An 18,820-nucleotide genomic window follows, 5' to 3' on the forward strand; every position below is an offset into this window, starting at 1 on the left:
GAGGGGGTAGATGGGCTCATGGGGCCAGGTAAACAATAATTAAAGTAGTGTAATGTGTAGCACATTACACTGCTTTAATTATTGTGCTGCACACGGAATGTATAATGTTCTTCTCTTTTAATGTAATATGTACAAGGGGCTAAACAATATAACAAATTAAAGCAGTATAATTAATGACAAATAAATTAAAGCAATATAGTTTATTGTTACACTAAACAACAATGATTAAAGTTATATAATTAAATTAACCAATATATTATAAAAGACAAATTAATTAAATTATTTTTGTTTTTGTTTGAGGGGTTATTATTAATTAAAGTTGTATTAAAAATGGGTTGACTGTTTAAATTATAGTGGAAATTTTGTTTTTTTCTTGAGTATGAATAACATTCATATAACTAAGTAAAAATTTCTAATTAAAATTTTATTTTTTAAAATTCTTTTCAGGTTAATTTTTGAGTCATATTCTTAAAGCTAAAAGAATTATGAGCAAACGAAAAACAATTGATGCATTCTTTAAGAAAAAAGATGTTAGCAATTCAGAAATTAGGACACCTGTGGCTGTAGAAACAAATGTTAATACTTCAATGCCTGATGAACACCCCTCCAAATGTCCAAAACTTCAATTTGAAGAGATAGATCGTGATCCAGGATCACGTAAACAAATATGTGAATTTCCTATCAACAAACAAGATGAAATCCGACGAGCTTATCTCATAGAAGGTCTATATCAACCTAAAAATATAGACTATCCATACAATGATGATACTCATCGTCGTCGATTTCAACCTTCATGGTTTGATTCACATAAGAATTGGTTGGAATACTCACCTTCAATGGATGCGATATATTGTCTACCTTACTACCTTTTTAGTAAGAAAACAATAGGTCGTCTCGGATCAGATGCATTCATTTCAACATGAACCACGTAAATACTGTCTTGTGCGTGTGATTGTTTTTCTTTTGGTGTTTTGTTTTCTCTATTTTTTTGTTTCTCACAAGTTTGGAATTTTGGTTGAATTCCCAACATGTTCAAGTATATAATGATATATGAAAGTTGATAATTTTGCATCCAATAGACTTAAGAATTATATTTAGTATATCTTTGTTACAACCCGGCCCCCCAAATATATCTCTGAAATATTTAGTCTAGAATCTTTTTGTATGTGTGGCCCTCGTTTGTGTTTATTGTTTAATTTCGGATTTGAGGTTAATAATGTGTTGGTGTTTGCTCAAGCATGAAGTTTATTTTGTTTCAGGTTTGGGATCATGATAATTGGCAGTGTTTTATGATATTGGTTCACTGGATAAGAATTTGTTCTCTGGTTCATTGGATTGCGTGATAAAAGTTTGGTCTTCTACATCGAAGAACAAGTAAGTTATTGAACCACAATTAGTTTCATTTACTTTCTTTTTTGCTTTCCCCCTTAAGTAATTGAGGTGTGCTACAGTCGTTGAGCAGTGTTATTAATTGGTCTGGTAATGGCAAAATTGTATTGTTATGTCAGAAACTCAATAGTTTAGTATTTTATTGCAATTTTAAATTTTATGTCAGAGGGCTTATGATATTGTATGTATTTAAATTATAGGTGGGCAATTTTATCCAAACAAAAAAGCATGTCTCAATTATGGCTTTGTGCAAAAAAAAAAAAAAAAAAAAAAGTGTGTAGCAAATATGCTATTGCAATCCTGCTTTGTTTTTGAGTAGCTGTTTGTTTATTTTATTTTGGCCATACAAGAAATGCACATTGCATTGAAGTGTACATTGTCATTTGTTGTTAGACTAATATGTTTTTCTTATAAGGTTTTGTAATTCTATTTTAAAGATCAATGAACACTAGCCTTTTTAGATATTGAATATAGACTTCCAAAGATACGCTTGCTACTTTTCTACTTGAAATTTCCAATGTTGTATGAAATTAGAACTTCTCTTTAAGGAGGTGAATGAAGAGCCAGTCAAGGAAAGACAAAATGTGGCCTTAAGCAAGAAAAGATTGTTGAACCATTTAAAAGGAATTGATAAGGATAAATATTTAATACTCACAAATGAGGATAAATAAAATAATAATACTCTTTTTTTTCCTGATGACAACTTATTCTTATCCCACGTATACCAAAATAACTTTATTTGCTTACCAACCCAAAATATCTTTAAACTTTACTTTGCTAAAAAACATAAGCTAAAATATTAAGTAGACCCAACAATTGCAGCTCATGTTTCCCTCATCTCAAAACTAGACATGGCACTGGCCTTTTTCCAAAGCCATCTATTATGTAGGTTTGGGCATTATATTTAGAGATAGTCATGGTTCTCTTGTTATAGTCCATAATTAATTCATTGCCAAGGAAATCCATTGTGGATGGCTGCCATGCTCTATTGAGTGTTACACTCCTGTCATGAATTGTGGATCGGGGATTTGATTGTGGAGTTTGCCAACTCAGTTGCTGGCATCTATTGGGTTGTAGGAACCATGCTTGAAGGAGATTCCGGATGTGTTAGAACAAATTCATGCTCTTTGTAAAATAGGTGGGACATATATCCTGTAGGACAATTTCTAGATTGTGTATCAAGTAAGCGTAAGTGTTGGAATTCTCTCTTTTGGAATTTTCCGGCGTATCGCACGGGTTAGCGACTAGTTTATTATAATCTCCATTGCACATGTTGGTGCAAACACAATAATAATGGAAATAACACAATGAGAAACTGAATAGTACTTCTGAATATTATTAATTCAATGAGAAAAATTACACAACACTATTCGGACTGAGGCGCGGCACTCGCTCTCTTTAAGGAGATTCAAGCCCTTGGTTGGCTAATCTTTGTAACCGGTGCAGACCTTCTCTGACTTGTCTCCCCCAGGATACAACAGCCCAACAAATGTTGTATGGCTAGAACAACTTTTGCACAAAGTGTTCAAGCCCAAAGCTCCACCAGAAGAACACCTTTCTTTGGCCCGGAATCTCTCAAGTATTTAGGAATATTATTGAATTCACTCTCTCACACAATACTCTTTGCTTTTAACTATTTTCTTCATTCACTCTTGATATGAGATTAGTCCATAGCATAGCCATATATATAGTCTTCCAACCCTTCACATAACCTACATGTTATTTATTAATTTAGAAAACTTCTCTTAATTTTATTAATCTAACTTACATACAAGTAACTCTTTCTTTAACAACTTTTATTATAACTCATCTCTTTATTCATCATCAGTTATTTTGAGTTTTAACATATAGCACATACTACACTTTCTTCACTTATCAAAAAAACATAACTACACTTGCTTCTTCACTAGTTGCCATTGACTGTGCCCATAATACCTAGTATTCCTAAGTGCAAAATGTAAACAATTAGTCAAAAGTTGAAAGAATATCTGATGCCCTTACCAAAGTTGCAATTTATAGAGACACTAATGAAAACCAGGGTTTCTGACAGCTGAATCCTGAAGGAAACAAAAACAAATCAACATTTTTAGCTTCATTCATGCCCAAGTTCATGTGTATAGTAAGGAACAATATACATACTTGTTCAGCTTAGATTTTGGGTACATGGTAGACTTAGAACACCTTCTGGGAAAGTAAGTAATTTTTAACTTTGATTTCTAAGCCAAAAGAAAAGAATGGAAAGAAAGTATTATGTTAGGTTGGGAAATGATGGAAGGCCGAAGTTGGGTGGTACTGGGGCTGACTTATCTACTGTCTCAACTCAGATTAAATTTGGTTTGACATAGAATTAAACAAATTAAGGGCTTAGAACTGCATCAATTGAAGCAAAAATAACCCCAAGTTCTGTAGATAAAGATTGTGTTGCCTATATTTGATTTGGTTAAGCAACGCTTATTAAAGTATATTGTTGTAGTTGTTCTATAAACTGAACTTCCATGAACCTTTTAAGTAGCATAAATTTAGTTCCTAATATCATAGCCAAACATTTATTATCTGTATTTCTTAAAAACAAAAAACATAAACAACAACATTGCATGTAACTACAATCACATGAACCAGAACCACTATGAATTTATAACCTACCTACCTCAGCTCCACAAGTTTTCAGACAAATGAATTTTAAATTTTAATTACTACTTGGACGGTTTGGACCCACAAACTCTATATAAGTTATAACACCAACATTACATAGGCTCTTGGAGTGGAGTTGGGCTAGATCTTAAGATGAAATCTTACTAAGTTGTTTTTCATAAAATTGTGCTTTACATAGCATTTGAATGCTCAAAGCCATAGTGTTACATTCCGATTACTGTGTCCACCAATACAAAGTAGAACCATAGTCATTTGTTTTGATCCTCATAAGTATTTATTGGAAGGCTTAATAAGAAAAGGTGAATAACACCCATCAAGAGCTATCTCAAAAGCAACATAGTCATTTCAAAAGCTCTAATAATCACACAAGACTAAAACAGAATGAATTAGATATACAAAAGTCTCATACATATTCCAAGAAGAGACTGACCAATGGGAAAAAATGTGGCATCTCATACTTGTTTAATGCCCTTCAATACAACTTGAACTGTTGAAGGCTTAGAGACTGCTTTCTGGTTATGGTCTTCACCTTTTCCACTACTTATTGCTAATATAGGAGTCAATGGAGATGGAATGGCTGCTTCCTCAGACGATTCTGCTAGTAACTTCCTCGAACTGGAAATTCCCTGGAGTAGTAAAAGTTTTAAACAAATAATGATAATAAAAACTAAAAAGTATTCACACAGACACCAACACAATCAATAAAGTTGAAGACAAATGTTTTGCATCAATTCTTCTTGTACCTAAAAGTTTCCACTGATAAAAAGTCTCATCAATACATTAAACAACATATTCAGAGGTATTGTCTAAGCCCATCAAGTAGGGAGTACCTCAGGTACACACATTGTGATGAAATTTACTTTAGAATTCTAGATCCACAGATGATTTGGCACATATGTCCAGGTGTGTTGGAGGTGTGCCATATTTAAAATGCTACACAGCTTCATTATATGTAATCAACATCTGTAGTCATCATCTCTGCTAAACAAAATATAAATTTGATCGATAGGTTTCAATTAAACAAACTAGTAATTTTTTTTTTATCGAATAAGAGATTTGAGATTCGAATACACTAAAAACTAAATAATAAAACAATCATAGTATAGGGACATCATAGACTAAAATTAGATTGTATTTATTAAAAAAAAAATTACATAAAACCCTGCATCACTACAAATACCCAAAACAGAGGAAAATGTGGATGGGCTTTCTCTTATTCCTTCTTGAAGCATTTCGGCATAGAGGTGAAGAGCTTGTTTTGGAAACCCACATCTGGCATGACCAACTACACATACTAAAATTTACAACCAAAACAAAACAAAAAAATTGGAAATTAGCAACCATCTATATCACAATGTGCATACTAAAATTTACAATTTGTAAGGTTGAATTTAATCAACCATCTTATTGGCTTTATTCCGTGCCAAATTTGCTTATATTTCAGCATTTAGTAACCCTATATTTAGGTGGGTTTGTTGTAAGGGTAGTGAGTGAGATAGAGTGTTGAATGCTCAAGAGTGTGCAAGAAAACAGAAACTCGCAGCTTGATCTCTCGGGTGACTCGCGGCTGCAAGCCGCTAGATGCAGCACACGTGCCAAGCATGCCAGAAGGTGAACAGTCATGCTAGCTGGAGCACTACAGGACAAAATAGGACAACTGGCCAAACGGTTATCTCGCGACTGGATCTCGCGACTCAGTCAAGTCGCGAGGCCAAGCCGCGAGCCACCCCTATTTTGAAAACCCTGACGTTTCACATTCTCTTCTCACCCCAGTATAAATACCCCTTATACCCACAAATGAAAGAGAGCTTCCAGAAAGAATTTTGAGAGAGAAATCCTAGAGTAAAACAAGATTGATTCATCTACAATCTATACATTAAAGTCTCTTCAAATTCCTCAACTCTCTTCCTCTCCATTGTCAAATCCTTGAGAGGCATTTTACCAAAACCTTGTTCTCACCATATTCATTGCTATGAGAGGGCTGTTTGGTGTTCTGGGAAGCAGTTAGGAAGGAACCAATCTACATTGGTTGATGCTATGGTCAAGTAGCGGAATCCGGGAAGTTAGAAAAGAAAAAGGTTCAGCGCAACCTCGTTGGAGCAAGAAGCTTGGAGGGCTTAGCTGCACTGGGTAGATTAGGCTTGAAGGGTCTATTGCTGTCCATGTATCCCAACTACATTTTCTAGTGGATTGTTTACCACTTGGAGGGCGGTGGAGAGGTTTTACGCCGAGGGCTTCGGTTTCCTCTTCGATAACACATCGCATGTTGTCCTTGTGTTTGCATCTTCCTTCCCTTTTATCTTTGCCTTTTATTATCTGCTGTGAGTTGTGATTTTAATTTGGCTTAGATATTTTTCCAATTCTATATTATAGCTTTTGTTCATTTTCCGCACACTAGTTGTTTGACATAAAGCTTGAATTGGTTAATTTGTAAATTGGGGGTCTAAACGTTCAAGGGTGTTTTTACACTATTTGAACTTTCACAATTGAGCACATCTAATCAATTACAACTACATATAATCACATAATTCTTAGAAACCCTCACTCACTTACTCACCAACTGACGTTCTTGCTTTCAATCCCACAGATAGTGAAATTTGAACTCTCCTTGACCATTCACTGAGCTGAAATACCAATGCAAATGCACTTGCAATCACATTGAAAGCACGCAATACACAAAACCACAAATTCAATTTTGACATAGCATTTCAAATTAAAGAACAAAAACCACAAAAGTTCAAAATACTCAAAGCGAAAAATAGAATATGGAAAAAATTCGAGTCCAAGCAAAAACAAACTGATCAAAAATAAGTTTTTAAAACTACAAAATCGAGAGAAATAGAAAAAATACCTAATCGAAGGGTTTGGATAGGGAAAAGTGTGAATATCTGAATGTAATAGTACCGGCTTGGTGAAATCAATTCAATGGCGATGATCTTGATGAGGAAATCAAAACGAAAATCATAAAAAACAGGAAAAAAAAAAAACCTAGTCAAGAACTCTGTTTGGTTCCGTAGAAAATAATAGAAAAATAGAAAGGTTTTGAAATTAAATTGTAAAAATTATACTGTTTGGTTCCTAAGAAATTTCCAAAAAAAAAAAAATATTAAAAAAAACCATGAAATTAGCCTTTGCAAATAATTTATCGGAAATTTAATATTCTCTTATCAATGCTTCGACATAATTATTTAAAATTTCAATTGCAAAAAAGCTAAGAAGAGAATATATGAAATTAAAAACTATCAACTTTTCTATCCAATTCCCTATATTTCTCGGGATCCAAAAAGAGCGTAACAAAAAAGAAAATCAAAAGGGAAAAAAAAAAAAAAAAAGCGTACCAATCAAGCTAACGAGTCTGATTTGCGAGTTGATCAGAAACCCTAAGATTTCACACACAATGAATGAGAGAGAGTGAGAGAGAAGAATAAAAAAAAATTAATCGTAAAAAACACTGTAGAATCTATATAAGATCCATGTTTTTATTTTCAACGTTTTATAACAGTTGATAAAATATTTAATTTATTTTTTTCCACATTTATATGACTGTTGATATAACTTTTCTCTATTTATTTATTTTTTTAACACCTATTTCAACAGTTATGGTAACTGTGGATTTTTTTTTAACACATGTTTCCACAGTTATACCAACTGTAGAAATAAATATGTGAATTTCTTTACTTTAATCAACAGTTGTGTATAACTGTAGAAGTTTAAGGTTTTTATTAACATTTTTTAGTGACCGTAGATTAAAAAATGTTGAAAAAACTCAAGTTTGTTGTAGTGAGTGTATAAAGACAATGTGAGAAATTCAATACCCTTTACCTTTGAAACAAGAAATACGATCAAGGGAGGTCATGAGTATGGTCATATTCAAAATTACTGGACAAACTCGTGCAGAATGCTTAATAGGATAAGTAGGAACCAATTTGGAATTATCCAAAACCAAAAAACTACTACTAATCATTTGTTCTTGAATCCAAACCTCTAAAAATTTCATCGAATTAGAAATCGTAATTATTTCAGTAAAAAATTGTGATTAATAATTTACCAACAAAAACTGTGTTAAGAAACAAACAATATTATATACTAGTAGATTTTCGGTTTTGTAGTACAATTATTCTACTGGATACAGGTTTGTAAGACAATTATACAAACTGAAAAATAGATAATTAAACCAAGAAAATAAGTTAACTTCTAAGTTTTAAGTCATGAAACAACAGTGCTTATATACCTGGCGTAGTTGTAGGCAATTCTAGTGGTGGGGATGCAGCCAAGGATGGACCCAGGTGAAGGGCAAAGGGGGCCTGGGCCCAAAAAAAAAAAAAATTAGTATGTAAAATTTTCAAAAAAAGGCTTGGGCCCCCTTGATTTTTAGCTTGGGCCCCCCTTGGTTTTTAGTTCAGGCCCCCCTCACCTCAACCATCCCTATCCCAGCCAACCTAGGCGTTTTAAAAAGCCCATGAAAACCTTAAAGCCCCCCTTAGTTTTTAGCTCAGGCCCCTCATGAATTCTAAGCCCAGCTGGCCAGCCCAGGAGGCAAGAGCCCATGACCCATGCAAATATATAAAAAAAAAATTAAAAAAAAAAAAAAACCTCAGCAATAAACCTAATGGAGAAAGTGAAAGAGGAACTGAGGAAGGGAAAAAAAGAAGAAAGGAAACAAAGAGATAGTGAGGCGCGAGACAGAGAGATAATGAGCCACTAAGCCCAGATGCTGACGCAACACCGCCATCATCATCATCAGTCATCACGCCGGCGCGACGCGACGCGACACTACGCGAGACTCTCGCCCAGTACGGCGGTACCCATGCTAATGCCGGCACGCCATCATCATGTGAGCCCTTAGCTGTCACTGCCACCGGTTCCTCGAGCCTTCACAATGTTTGTGAATCAACTGTTTTAATAGGTATTTAATCTATGATCCTTTCCTTCAAGAATCAAAACCTAATAAAATGTTTGTGAATCAACTGTTTTAACAATCTGTGCTTGTGGAGTGTTTGTGTTTTTACTGATGACTGATGAGTGATGAACTGATTACTGATGTTGGTGATTGTGAATTGAATCTGTGCTGCGACCTATGGTGTTTTTGTGACTCTCTGTCACTTTGTGTTTGTGACTCTCTCTCTTGTATTATATAGATAAGAGAGAGAGAGAGAGAGAGAGAGAGAGAGAGAGAGAGAGTAGAGTTTGTAGAGATTACTTAGATAAGGATTAGAGAATATTCGTTTGACTATTTGTTTGTTTGTGCTTTGTTGACTGGTAGTTGGGCATAATAGGGACCAGGGACAGACAAAAAAACGTAAAGTTATGAAACAATGATTTTTGGATATTTGTCTTAGTTGATAGTTTATTAATACTATATGGATGCATATTTAAAATTTTTTTTTTCACTTATCTCCGGGACCCCCAGCTTGAAATCCTGGGTTCGTCCCTGATGCAACAGATAGGACTAGTGGCAGTGGTGGTGGTGGTGGCTCAGCTGCAGGGTCATAAAAAGAGTATATCTCATACCTTATATCACAACTGGGTGTTACAAATCTCCCTCCTTGCTTTCCATTACAACATCGTGGTATAAAAACCTGAACCTGAGACAAGCAGTTGTTGCAATCCAATCTGCTCAAATCAAGGGTGCACTCCAGAAGTGCATATATGGTTTCGAAGTTTGGGATAGGCACACTCTGTAGAGTAAACTTGTGAGTAGAATTTCTTGATGCAGTACGGTTTCTTAGTCTATTTAACAAGGGTCTTAGCACCTTGTTGAAAGCTTTTACGTCTGGAACATCTCCCATGTTGTAATAGCCTAATAAAGGGTCAGTATCCAACATTTTAAATATGGATCTGTGCGAGTATCGAAGTGCACATTTCTCAGCCCAAATTATTGCCTCCTTTTGGTTTGGACAAGACTGCAATAGGGTGCTACTTGACTCATTGATACATGTACGGCATACATCGGTCGAAACGTCTCCTCTACAGAGTACAATCGCGTTTACTTTGTTGGGAGATTCACCAGCAGAGAAATTGTAAAACCCATAATCGATTTCGGTGGTGGAGTACATGGAGGACAAAAGGGTACTGAGGTTTGCCCTGTCGGTACTGTTACTGGTGTAGTTACCGGTGTCATAATAGTATTGGGCAGCCGTGGGAATAACAAGATGAATTAAAGCAAAAAAGAAGAGTAACAGTAGTTTCAAACAACCCATTTTCATTGTTGCTCTGCTGTTGTAGGTTGGAAGCATTTTATTCTAGCATTATCTACCTCTTACATTGACAAAGGTGTTGGAAGCTTCATTAATACTTCAACCAATTCAAAGCTTTGAACCGAATAACACACGGTTGACGAAGACGTGAGTAAATAGGTATGGGACAAAACATAAAGGGAAAAAAAATGGTGATTTCCTTTGTGGTTCTACCCTTTACTTCTACCTGTAACCGAATTTGAATTAAAGGGCAAACTTGAGGCAGGCAAATTATTTTACATAATTTTACATATACTCTAAAAAAAGGTTTAAATCATAACTTAAAGTTATAATTTTCAACTTAGAAACCGTGATACCAGGATAAAGTTTCTTTGCAATCTAAATTGAAGGAACTCTCTTCAAACTATGACATATCAACACCAAAAACTGACACCTATCCAACCAAACTAAAGTTGAAATTCAAGAACCAACTCCCATAACATTAACTCAAACATTAGACCACTTTTCCTTATCTTTTTTTTATTAAATAAATTATTTCTCACCATCATCACCTAAACCTAAACACTCAGTCCTCTCTCTCTCCCCCCCCCCCCTTCAACGCATATCCCTTTTCCATCTCTCTCTGTTGTTCCAGACCCTTTCTCTCTTTCTTCAATCGTTTTTAGCCCCAACTAATGCTCCCTTCACTGGTCCCCCCGATCTGTCTCTTGTTTCCAACAGTCCCACCCATCAACCACTCTCTACCATTCCACCCATCAAATCCCTTCCCTCTCTATCGGCACTACTCCCTCTAAACCTCTCTCATTCCGCCATTCCTATCCCCCACCCATACTGTTACCGCTGAGAACCACCCCTCCAAACCCTTCTTTTTGTGACAATCCCTGTGTGATGAAGTTGATTATTTTCGTGGGTTATATCTATGACAAAGACAAAGACAATTCTTTTCGCAATTATCTTTGTGACGAGGATGGATGATTTCATTCACAGTAATCTCTATGACGAAGACAAAGACAATTGTTCAACCTTTTTTGAGGTCTGTTTTCCATTAACAGATTTGAGATTTTCATGTGTGGTTTTGTTATTTTCATTGTTGCTCATTGTTTGTGATTGATTTTTGTTGGGAAATTTAGACTCCAGTTGATAGAATTAACAAGTTTTAAACCCAAGTTGTTAATTAGATTTATTATGAATAAACCTTGTTAAAACAAACTAACATCAATATCATGTCAATATCATGCAGCGAAAAAAATAAACAAGACAAGATATGATGACCCAGGAAAACCAATGAAACAAACTAATTTCACAATAAAATACCCGAGGGAAAACCTTCCCGAAAAGCAATCCACTATAATAAAAAGAAGTTTCAGATCTAGTACAAATCTTTGTCCCTAGACTTTACAATCCTCGTAGATGAAATTATAGTAGAAACCTTCTACCACTTCAGAACCTCCGAACTTTTCAATATATGAACCCCACCCTTTTTGCACGGATCCAGTACGTGACTAATCAATGATGCACGGCTCCTAGTACATGACTAACTCACCTACTTAAAGAAGATATTGGCTGCAAAGTTCTTCACTTCATCAACAATGAAGATCAAGAAGCACTTGGTTACAAAACCCTAAGGCACAAAGACGTAGTAGCTTCTTTCAGAGAGAGAATAAGGCATCGGTCACCTTTTGCATATGTTCTCCTTGTATTCTCTTATGTGACGGCCTCTAAAAGAAGCCTTATATATGTCTAGGATTGTGAGAAAAGAAACCCTACACAAATACGTAAGCATGGGCCGAAAATCAGATTTGAAAAACTAATTTTCTTAATTCTCGATAGATACCTCGATAGATAGTATTTGTCGAGTCTCATTAAACCTCAATAGATAGCTATCTATCGAGCAGCTGTCAAGCTTTAATGAATCAACACTTCTTCACCTGTTTCTTGGACAGATTTGCATGGCTTCAATACTAGACTTGAACTCTTGTTCTTTGAAGTATTAAACACATCCTAGATCTACCCAAATATAAGTAAAGAGCGTTTTGTCAAAGGATTAGCCAATTACATAAAATATGTTCTTAACAATTTTCAAAGTTTGAATATTGGAGCTTGCCTAGTTTTAGTTGAGTTTTGTAGCCTCAAGTACTGGTGGAATTGTGTCTAAAACTGATGTTGTACTATCTATTTAATTTTTCTCAGTTATTGTTGGTAGTGATTACTTGTAGTAGTAGTTTTGTTGTAGATAAACTTTGATTACCGATGGTTGTTTGGTAAGGATACTAGAAGTTGTGAAGGAGGGTGGCAGGATTCTAGGAGGAGGATTTGATAATGGAGTTTGGGTTGTCAGCCAATTGTTATCCAGGGGAGTTCCTTGCTTGCTAGATGGGGTTTTGGGAACGATTACAATGAACATAATGAGAATAAAAATAAAAAATTGACAGAAAGTCATTTCAGTCTTGTGTTAAAACAAAAATGATATACCAATACCCCCAGAAACTCATGCTTGAGTAGAATGTAGATTTTCATGGTTTGTGGGTAGGCAATTAATTAGTAGTTCGATAAATATATATATATATATATATATATATATATATATATATATATATATAGGAGATTCTAGCATTTTGCCCTTAATTTTTAAAAAATTTAGCAATATGCCCCTATTTCGAAACTATATAGGGATATGCCCCTGTTTCGATACTCGATTACCTTAAAATCGAGTTTCAATGAAATACTCGATTTGTAGAAAATCGAGTTATGCCCGATCAAACTTGAAAAAAAAAAATGCATGGAACTCGATTTTATGGAAGTCGGGTTCCAAAATGCTGCTATAGGGCTTTAAAACGTCACTAAAGGGCTCCTTGAACCATGTATGGGGAGTTTAAAATGTATGGGGAGTTTAAAAAAATTTGCAGAAAAACGTCGCTATAGGGCCTTAAAACGTCACTATAGGGCCTAAAAACGTCACTATAGGGCTCCCTGAACAGAGGCGATGGCACTTATAAAAAATTTTGCAGGAAAACGCCGTTATAGGGCTTTAAAACGTCACTATAGAGCTTAAAAACGCCACTATAGGGCTCCCTGAATATGGGGTGAAAATTTTTTGCATTGAACTCGATTTCCTGAAACTCGAGTTCCATGCAAATTTTTTTTTTTTTTTTTAAAGTTTGATCGAGCATAACTCGATTTTCTATGAATCGAGTATTTAATTGAACTCGATTTTAGGGTAATCGAGTATCAAAACAGGAGCACGCCCCTATATAGTTTTAAAACAGGGGCATATTGCCAATTTTTTTAAAAAATCAAGGGTAAAATGCCAGAATCTCCTATATATATATATATATATATTTGTGTTCTATGTAATTATATTATGCGCTTTCTTTGCAATGATTGAATGGGGAACCAAAATGCAATAGGTTGTTATGTTTAGATGGCTTAGTTGAATGAAATCCGTAGTCCTCTATCTATCAATTTAATTTGTGAAGCTTTGGACCGTATAATACACAGTTGACGCAAAGACGTGAATAAATAGTGATGAGAAAAAATGGAAATAGAAAAGGAGATTTCCTTCAGATTTTCTTCGTGTGCCACGTAGATGTGATTGAGTATGTAAAACACGAAATTTGTTTTGGAGACCTAGAGATGCACCCAAATTTGTACCCAATTTCATAACATTCCTAAACGTCAAATTGTTATTGGTCCATAATAATTCTATTTTTTCCCAGTATACGTGTATTGATCTTATATATAAATAACATAATCCAATCACAAGTTAACACTTAAACATGTTGGAAAATTGGGTGGCAAGTAAAGTTCGTTTTTGGCCCACAGAGACAATAAGTCACACTTGAGATTGAAATTGTTTGATTGGTTGAGTTTAACTCATAGACTTAATTTTTTTTTCCCCTAAGTGGTGTCTCTACCCAAAATGTTCTTCTAACAAATAGTATCAAAAACCATAGTAGTTGTGTATTTGGCAAAAAAAAAAAAAAAAAAAATCCCATAGTTGTGTGTGGCAAGGTGGCAAAGTTATTAAGCTCACTTCACAAATAGAACATGTGTCCCTTTGGCAGCTGGAGCAAAGACAAGATGCTTATGTACTTGGAGCCTCTTACACAATCTTGGAAAAAAACCCAGCAAATAAGTATGCTCATTAACTTGGAGCTCTCACACTCACATGTAAGGATCACATAAGGCAAGCCCGCATAAATGATTTCAAATGTTGCTAAACTACCGTGTGGTGCAAGCTTCCCATAAATATGGAGTCTAGTCCTATGGGCCAAAAGAATGATGCCAATTTTCCAGAGTATAGGAGTCTATTTGGTAACGTTGTTTAAACAACAATTTTTGTTGTTTAAATACCACAACACGTATTTTCAGAACACTTTTCATCCACATGTATTTGTACAACACTTAAAATAACATTACTAGAAATCTTTTACCAAACAGGCCTTAGACCACAACATTGACATGCACATGCTTGTGTGGAAATTATAAGCATAATTGTCAGAGATCAAATATTGCTCCGAAGCAACCTATTATTATAGCCACGTTTTCAATAAAGATCTTAGGAAAGAATTAAAATTTTAAATAGAAACTTGTAAATAAGCATGATTTATTTTATAGTATTTATAGATCTCATGAAAAAAATATTTTAATATTTTATTTTTGGTTACTTCGTCCAGAAGATTTCAATAACTATTTGGTTATGGTTGAGGAGAGAAAAGTTCAATTTTTATTTTTATATTTATAATAACTAAATCATTATACTTTAAGTTAGTGGCTGGGAACGAATTCAATTTCAATGAATTCGAAAATGGTAAGGATAAAATTCAATCATCATACAAAAAATAAAGAAGATCCATGCAATTGAATTTCTTTCCCTTGAATTATAATGTAATTTTTTCATGCGCTAGTAGCCAAAAAGTTTATACTAAATGAATATAACTTTTTATGTTCTATATATATATATATATATATATATATATATAAACCATCAAGAGAATATATAATATTAGAGTCAACAACTAATATAGGACCAAGTTTTGATAAAAATCTTGTATTGGTTAAAAAAGATCAAGTTATATAACAAATTGATGATAAGCTGAACTTTAATATTTTTCAAGAAATTGGGTAAGAAGCCTAAAAATCCTTTTCCTCACTTTTTCTTTTCCAATTTATTCTTCACAAATCACAATTTGTCATCTGCTTTTTATTCCTTGTTTTAGAGAATATTTTAGTGAAAATTGAATCCTTACATGGTAGAGTATTATAATTAAAATACGTATAAGAGTTTTATTTATTTATTTATTTTTGTGTGGTGATATCCCTTCTTTTATCCTAAATTTGTCTAAATTTTAATTCCTTTAGAGTTTCTGAATCTCTTTAGGTTTAAAAAAAAAAAAAATTTCTTTAATTCCTTATGGATTGACAAGTTTTTTCAAGAAACATAGTGTTCAATTTATTGGGATAGACCCATCTACATTGGGATCATTATTTGGATAGCATAAAAAATCATAATTTCAAGAGTTATACAAGGCTAATTCTTGGAGAATTTCTTAGGGCTCTCACAGCTGTAAATCCTATATCCTATTGTGAGATAATGATCACATATATACTTATATAGCCTCCATAAGATATATATATATATATATATATATATATATATATATACAATGTATGTGTGTGTGAAGCTCTCTCTTGAAAATTTAAATCTTGACCATTGCCCCTCACACCTCACAAGCACTTACACTCCATAAGATATTGAAGTAAATTGTTCATGTGTAACGTGAGGAAAAGCAACTGAGGAGCCACATATTCATTCAATAATGCCAGCTAAGTAAATTAACAAGTAATGCCCTATAAGACGCACGTATGATGATATTTGCAATAGCAGGTGAGGCCTCAGATTCCCCTTGTAGAGCCGAGCAAACCACTGAGTTATCCCCTTCAAAAATTCATCTTGTAATCCAATGTTTGTAGCAAAAGTAGCTGCAGTCCCCATTGCATTGGCTTCAACCACCAGTGGCCCCAAAGGCAGCTCCAATTTCTTGCTCATGGCCGCAACCACACGCCCCTAGTCATCCCTTGCAATCACCCCAATACCAGCTGATTTGTACCTAGTAAAAACAGCTCCATCTGTGTTCACTTTGTACCAGCCACTTGGTGGGGAATCCATCTATCCGTGCTTGGTGGGTTGTCCTGGTGATGAAGTGCAGCCTCCTGTGCTGTAGTAAATTCCTCAAGGAGTGTTCTAGCTTGGTGGGCTATTTCTGCAGCTGTGAGCCTTCTTCCCCCATGGGTACTTCATTGCGATTCTTCCATATACCTCAAGCAATTATCAAAATCATCTCCAGCAAGTTTGAATCATTACTTTGAGTCCTTTCACACCACCATATAGTGTCCATAAAGTCCCCCTGACATTCAACCACATGAAGCAGATTGCATTTGCTCCATACCTCCATTGCCTTTGGGCATTGGCAGAGGACATGTACAACAGTTTCTGGGCATAGACCACAAGCATCACAGGTTGGGTCCTCAATGATTTTCCTCTAAAACAGGTTCATTTTTGTTGGTAGGATATTTTGATATGCTTTCCAACCAAAGGTTCTGATCTTGCTTGGAATGTTTGTCCTCCATAACTTCCGCCAAAAACTTCTCATACCTGAAGAGTTAGAACTTTCCCCCCTATCCGTGATACCCCTATTTTGAGCTAAATGGTAGGCACTCTTCACACTAAATCTCCCATTAGCTGTAGCTGACCATACCAGCCTATCTGCTGGTAGTTTTGTGCTTAAGGGGATGCTCAAAATGGAGTCAGCCTCATGCTCCATGAAAATATCTCGGATCATGTTTGCTTTCCAAGCTCCACTATCTGCATCAATAAGTGCACTAACCATTGTCTCCGTAGGAATAATTTCTGTGGTGAGGCTATCTGAAAGGTGGTTGGATTATTTGTCCACTTATCCTTCCACATGTTGATACTATGGCCATTCCCCACTTGCCACTTGACTCCATCTCTAATTAACTCTTGAGCTATCCAAATACTTCTCCAAGCAAAGGATGGGTGGTGACCTGTCTTAACATGAATAAAGTCTTCATTTGGGAAATACTTATTTTTAAATACTTGATAGTATAGAGAGGGTCTTTCCTGTTGCAATCTACAGCCTTGCTTGGCCAATAAAGCCAAATTGAATGCTTTTAGGTCTCTGAATCCCATACCACCCATGGCTTTTGGCTCACAGAGTTTTTCCCATCTCATCCATGCCATTTTCCGCTCCTCCCCTCTTTGCCCCCACCAGAAATTCCGAACCATCCTCATCATGTCATCACATAAGCTCTTAGGCAGCAAAAAACAGCTCATCGTATGTGTCGGGACTACTTGTGCAACCGCCTTGATGAGGATTTCCTTACCTGCACTTGATAAGAGCTTCTCCTTCCACCCGGACAAGTTGTTTGCTAACCTTTCTTTTAGTTGTTGAAAGGTATTCTGCTTCGATCTCCCTACCAGCGAAGGCAAGCCGAGGCATTTCTCATGCTACTTAATAACCTCAGCTTCAAACATCTGCTTAATACTATCTTGAGTTTCTTTAGGTGTGTTCCAGCTGAAAAACAATAATGTCTTGTTTCAGTTAAGTTGTTGGCCAGTTGAAGCTTCATACACTTGTAAAATCCTCATGAACTCTGCACATTCTTCTGAGGTTGCTTGGCAAAACAGCAAGCTGCCATCAGCGAAGAATAAATGGGATAATGGCAGACCTCTCTGACAAATTGAGATGCCATTAATTCTCTCCTCTAGAGCCGCTTTCCTGATAAAAGAAGACAACCCTTCTACACAGCAAAAACAAATATGGAGAAAGGGGGTCCCCTTGGCGAAGGCCCCTGATTGGGGTAATATGCCCATGAGGAACCCCATTGATCCGAATAGAGTAGGTTACTGATGTTAGGCAGTGCATAATAGTATTAATCCATCTAGAGTGAAAACCCATTTTTACCATGATCTGCTCTAGCCCATTCCATTCAACTCTATTATAGGCTTTGCTCATGTCGAATTTTAGTGCCATCTCTCCCACCTTACCTCCTCTTTTCTGGCTGATGTGATGCATGACTTCAAAGGCAACTAGTATATTGTCAGTGATCAGTCGATTTGCTGTGCATCACTTTAGTGAAAAGAAAATCTAATTCTACGGCAAACCAAAATTGCTTTTTTATAACGTTAAATAAGAAAATAAACTGGTATACTTTAGTTTCTCATATATGTCTATAATTTTCAAATTTTTTCTTTTGATCTTAATGCAACCAGATTATCTTAGAATACACATTGACAATTGATATCTAAAATCTTTAGTTATGATATCCAAGTGAGAAGAATGCATCAATCATTCATCTCTACAATCATTTATTTTATGATCAATTCAAAGCTTTAATTGGACCGAATAATGCATGGTTGACGAAGACGTTAATGAATAGTGAGATCATATTCAAAATAACTCGACAAATTCATGCAACATAATATTTGAGAGGGTTTGTAATCTCAAAATCCTAGATAGCTGAAAAGTATGAACTCATTCAGATTTATCCAAAACAGAAGA

At 35.2% G+C, this 18,820-nt stretch overlaps 1 protein-coding gene across 1 annotated transcript; it reads right to left on the reverse strand.

Annotated features, from left to right (window-relative positions):
• Nucleotides 1-9,428: 9,428 nt before the first annotated feature.
• LOC126706960 (cysteine-rich repeat secretory protein 38-like) lies at nt 9,429-10,241 on the reverse strand. Its single transcript, XM_050406551.1, has one exon. It carries the CDS (start codon nt 10,239-10,241, stop codon nt 9,429-9,431), a length of 813 nt encoding a protein of 270 aa, XP_050262508.1.
• Between the last annotated feature and the right edge of the window lie 8,579 nt (nt 10,242-18,820).

The sequence above is a fragment of the Quercus robur genome, chromosome 11 (assembly GCF_932294415.1).
Source record: "Quercus robur chromosome 11, dhQueRobu3.1, whole genome shotgun sequence".
Classification (NCBI taxonomy): Eukaryota; Viridiplantae; Streptophyta; class Magnoliopsida; order Fagales; family Fagaceae; genus Quercus; species Quercus robur.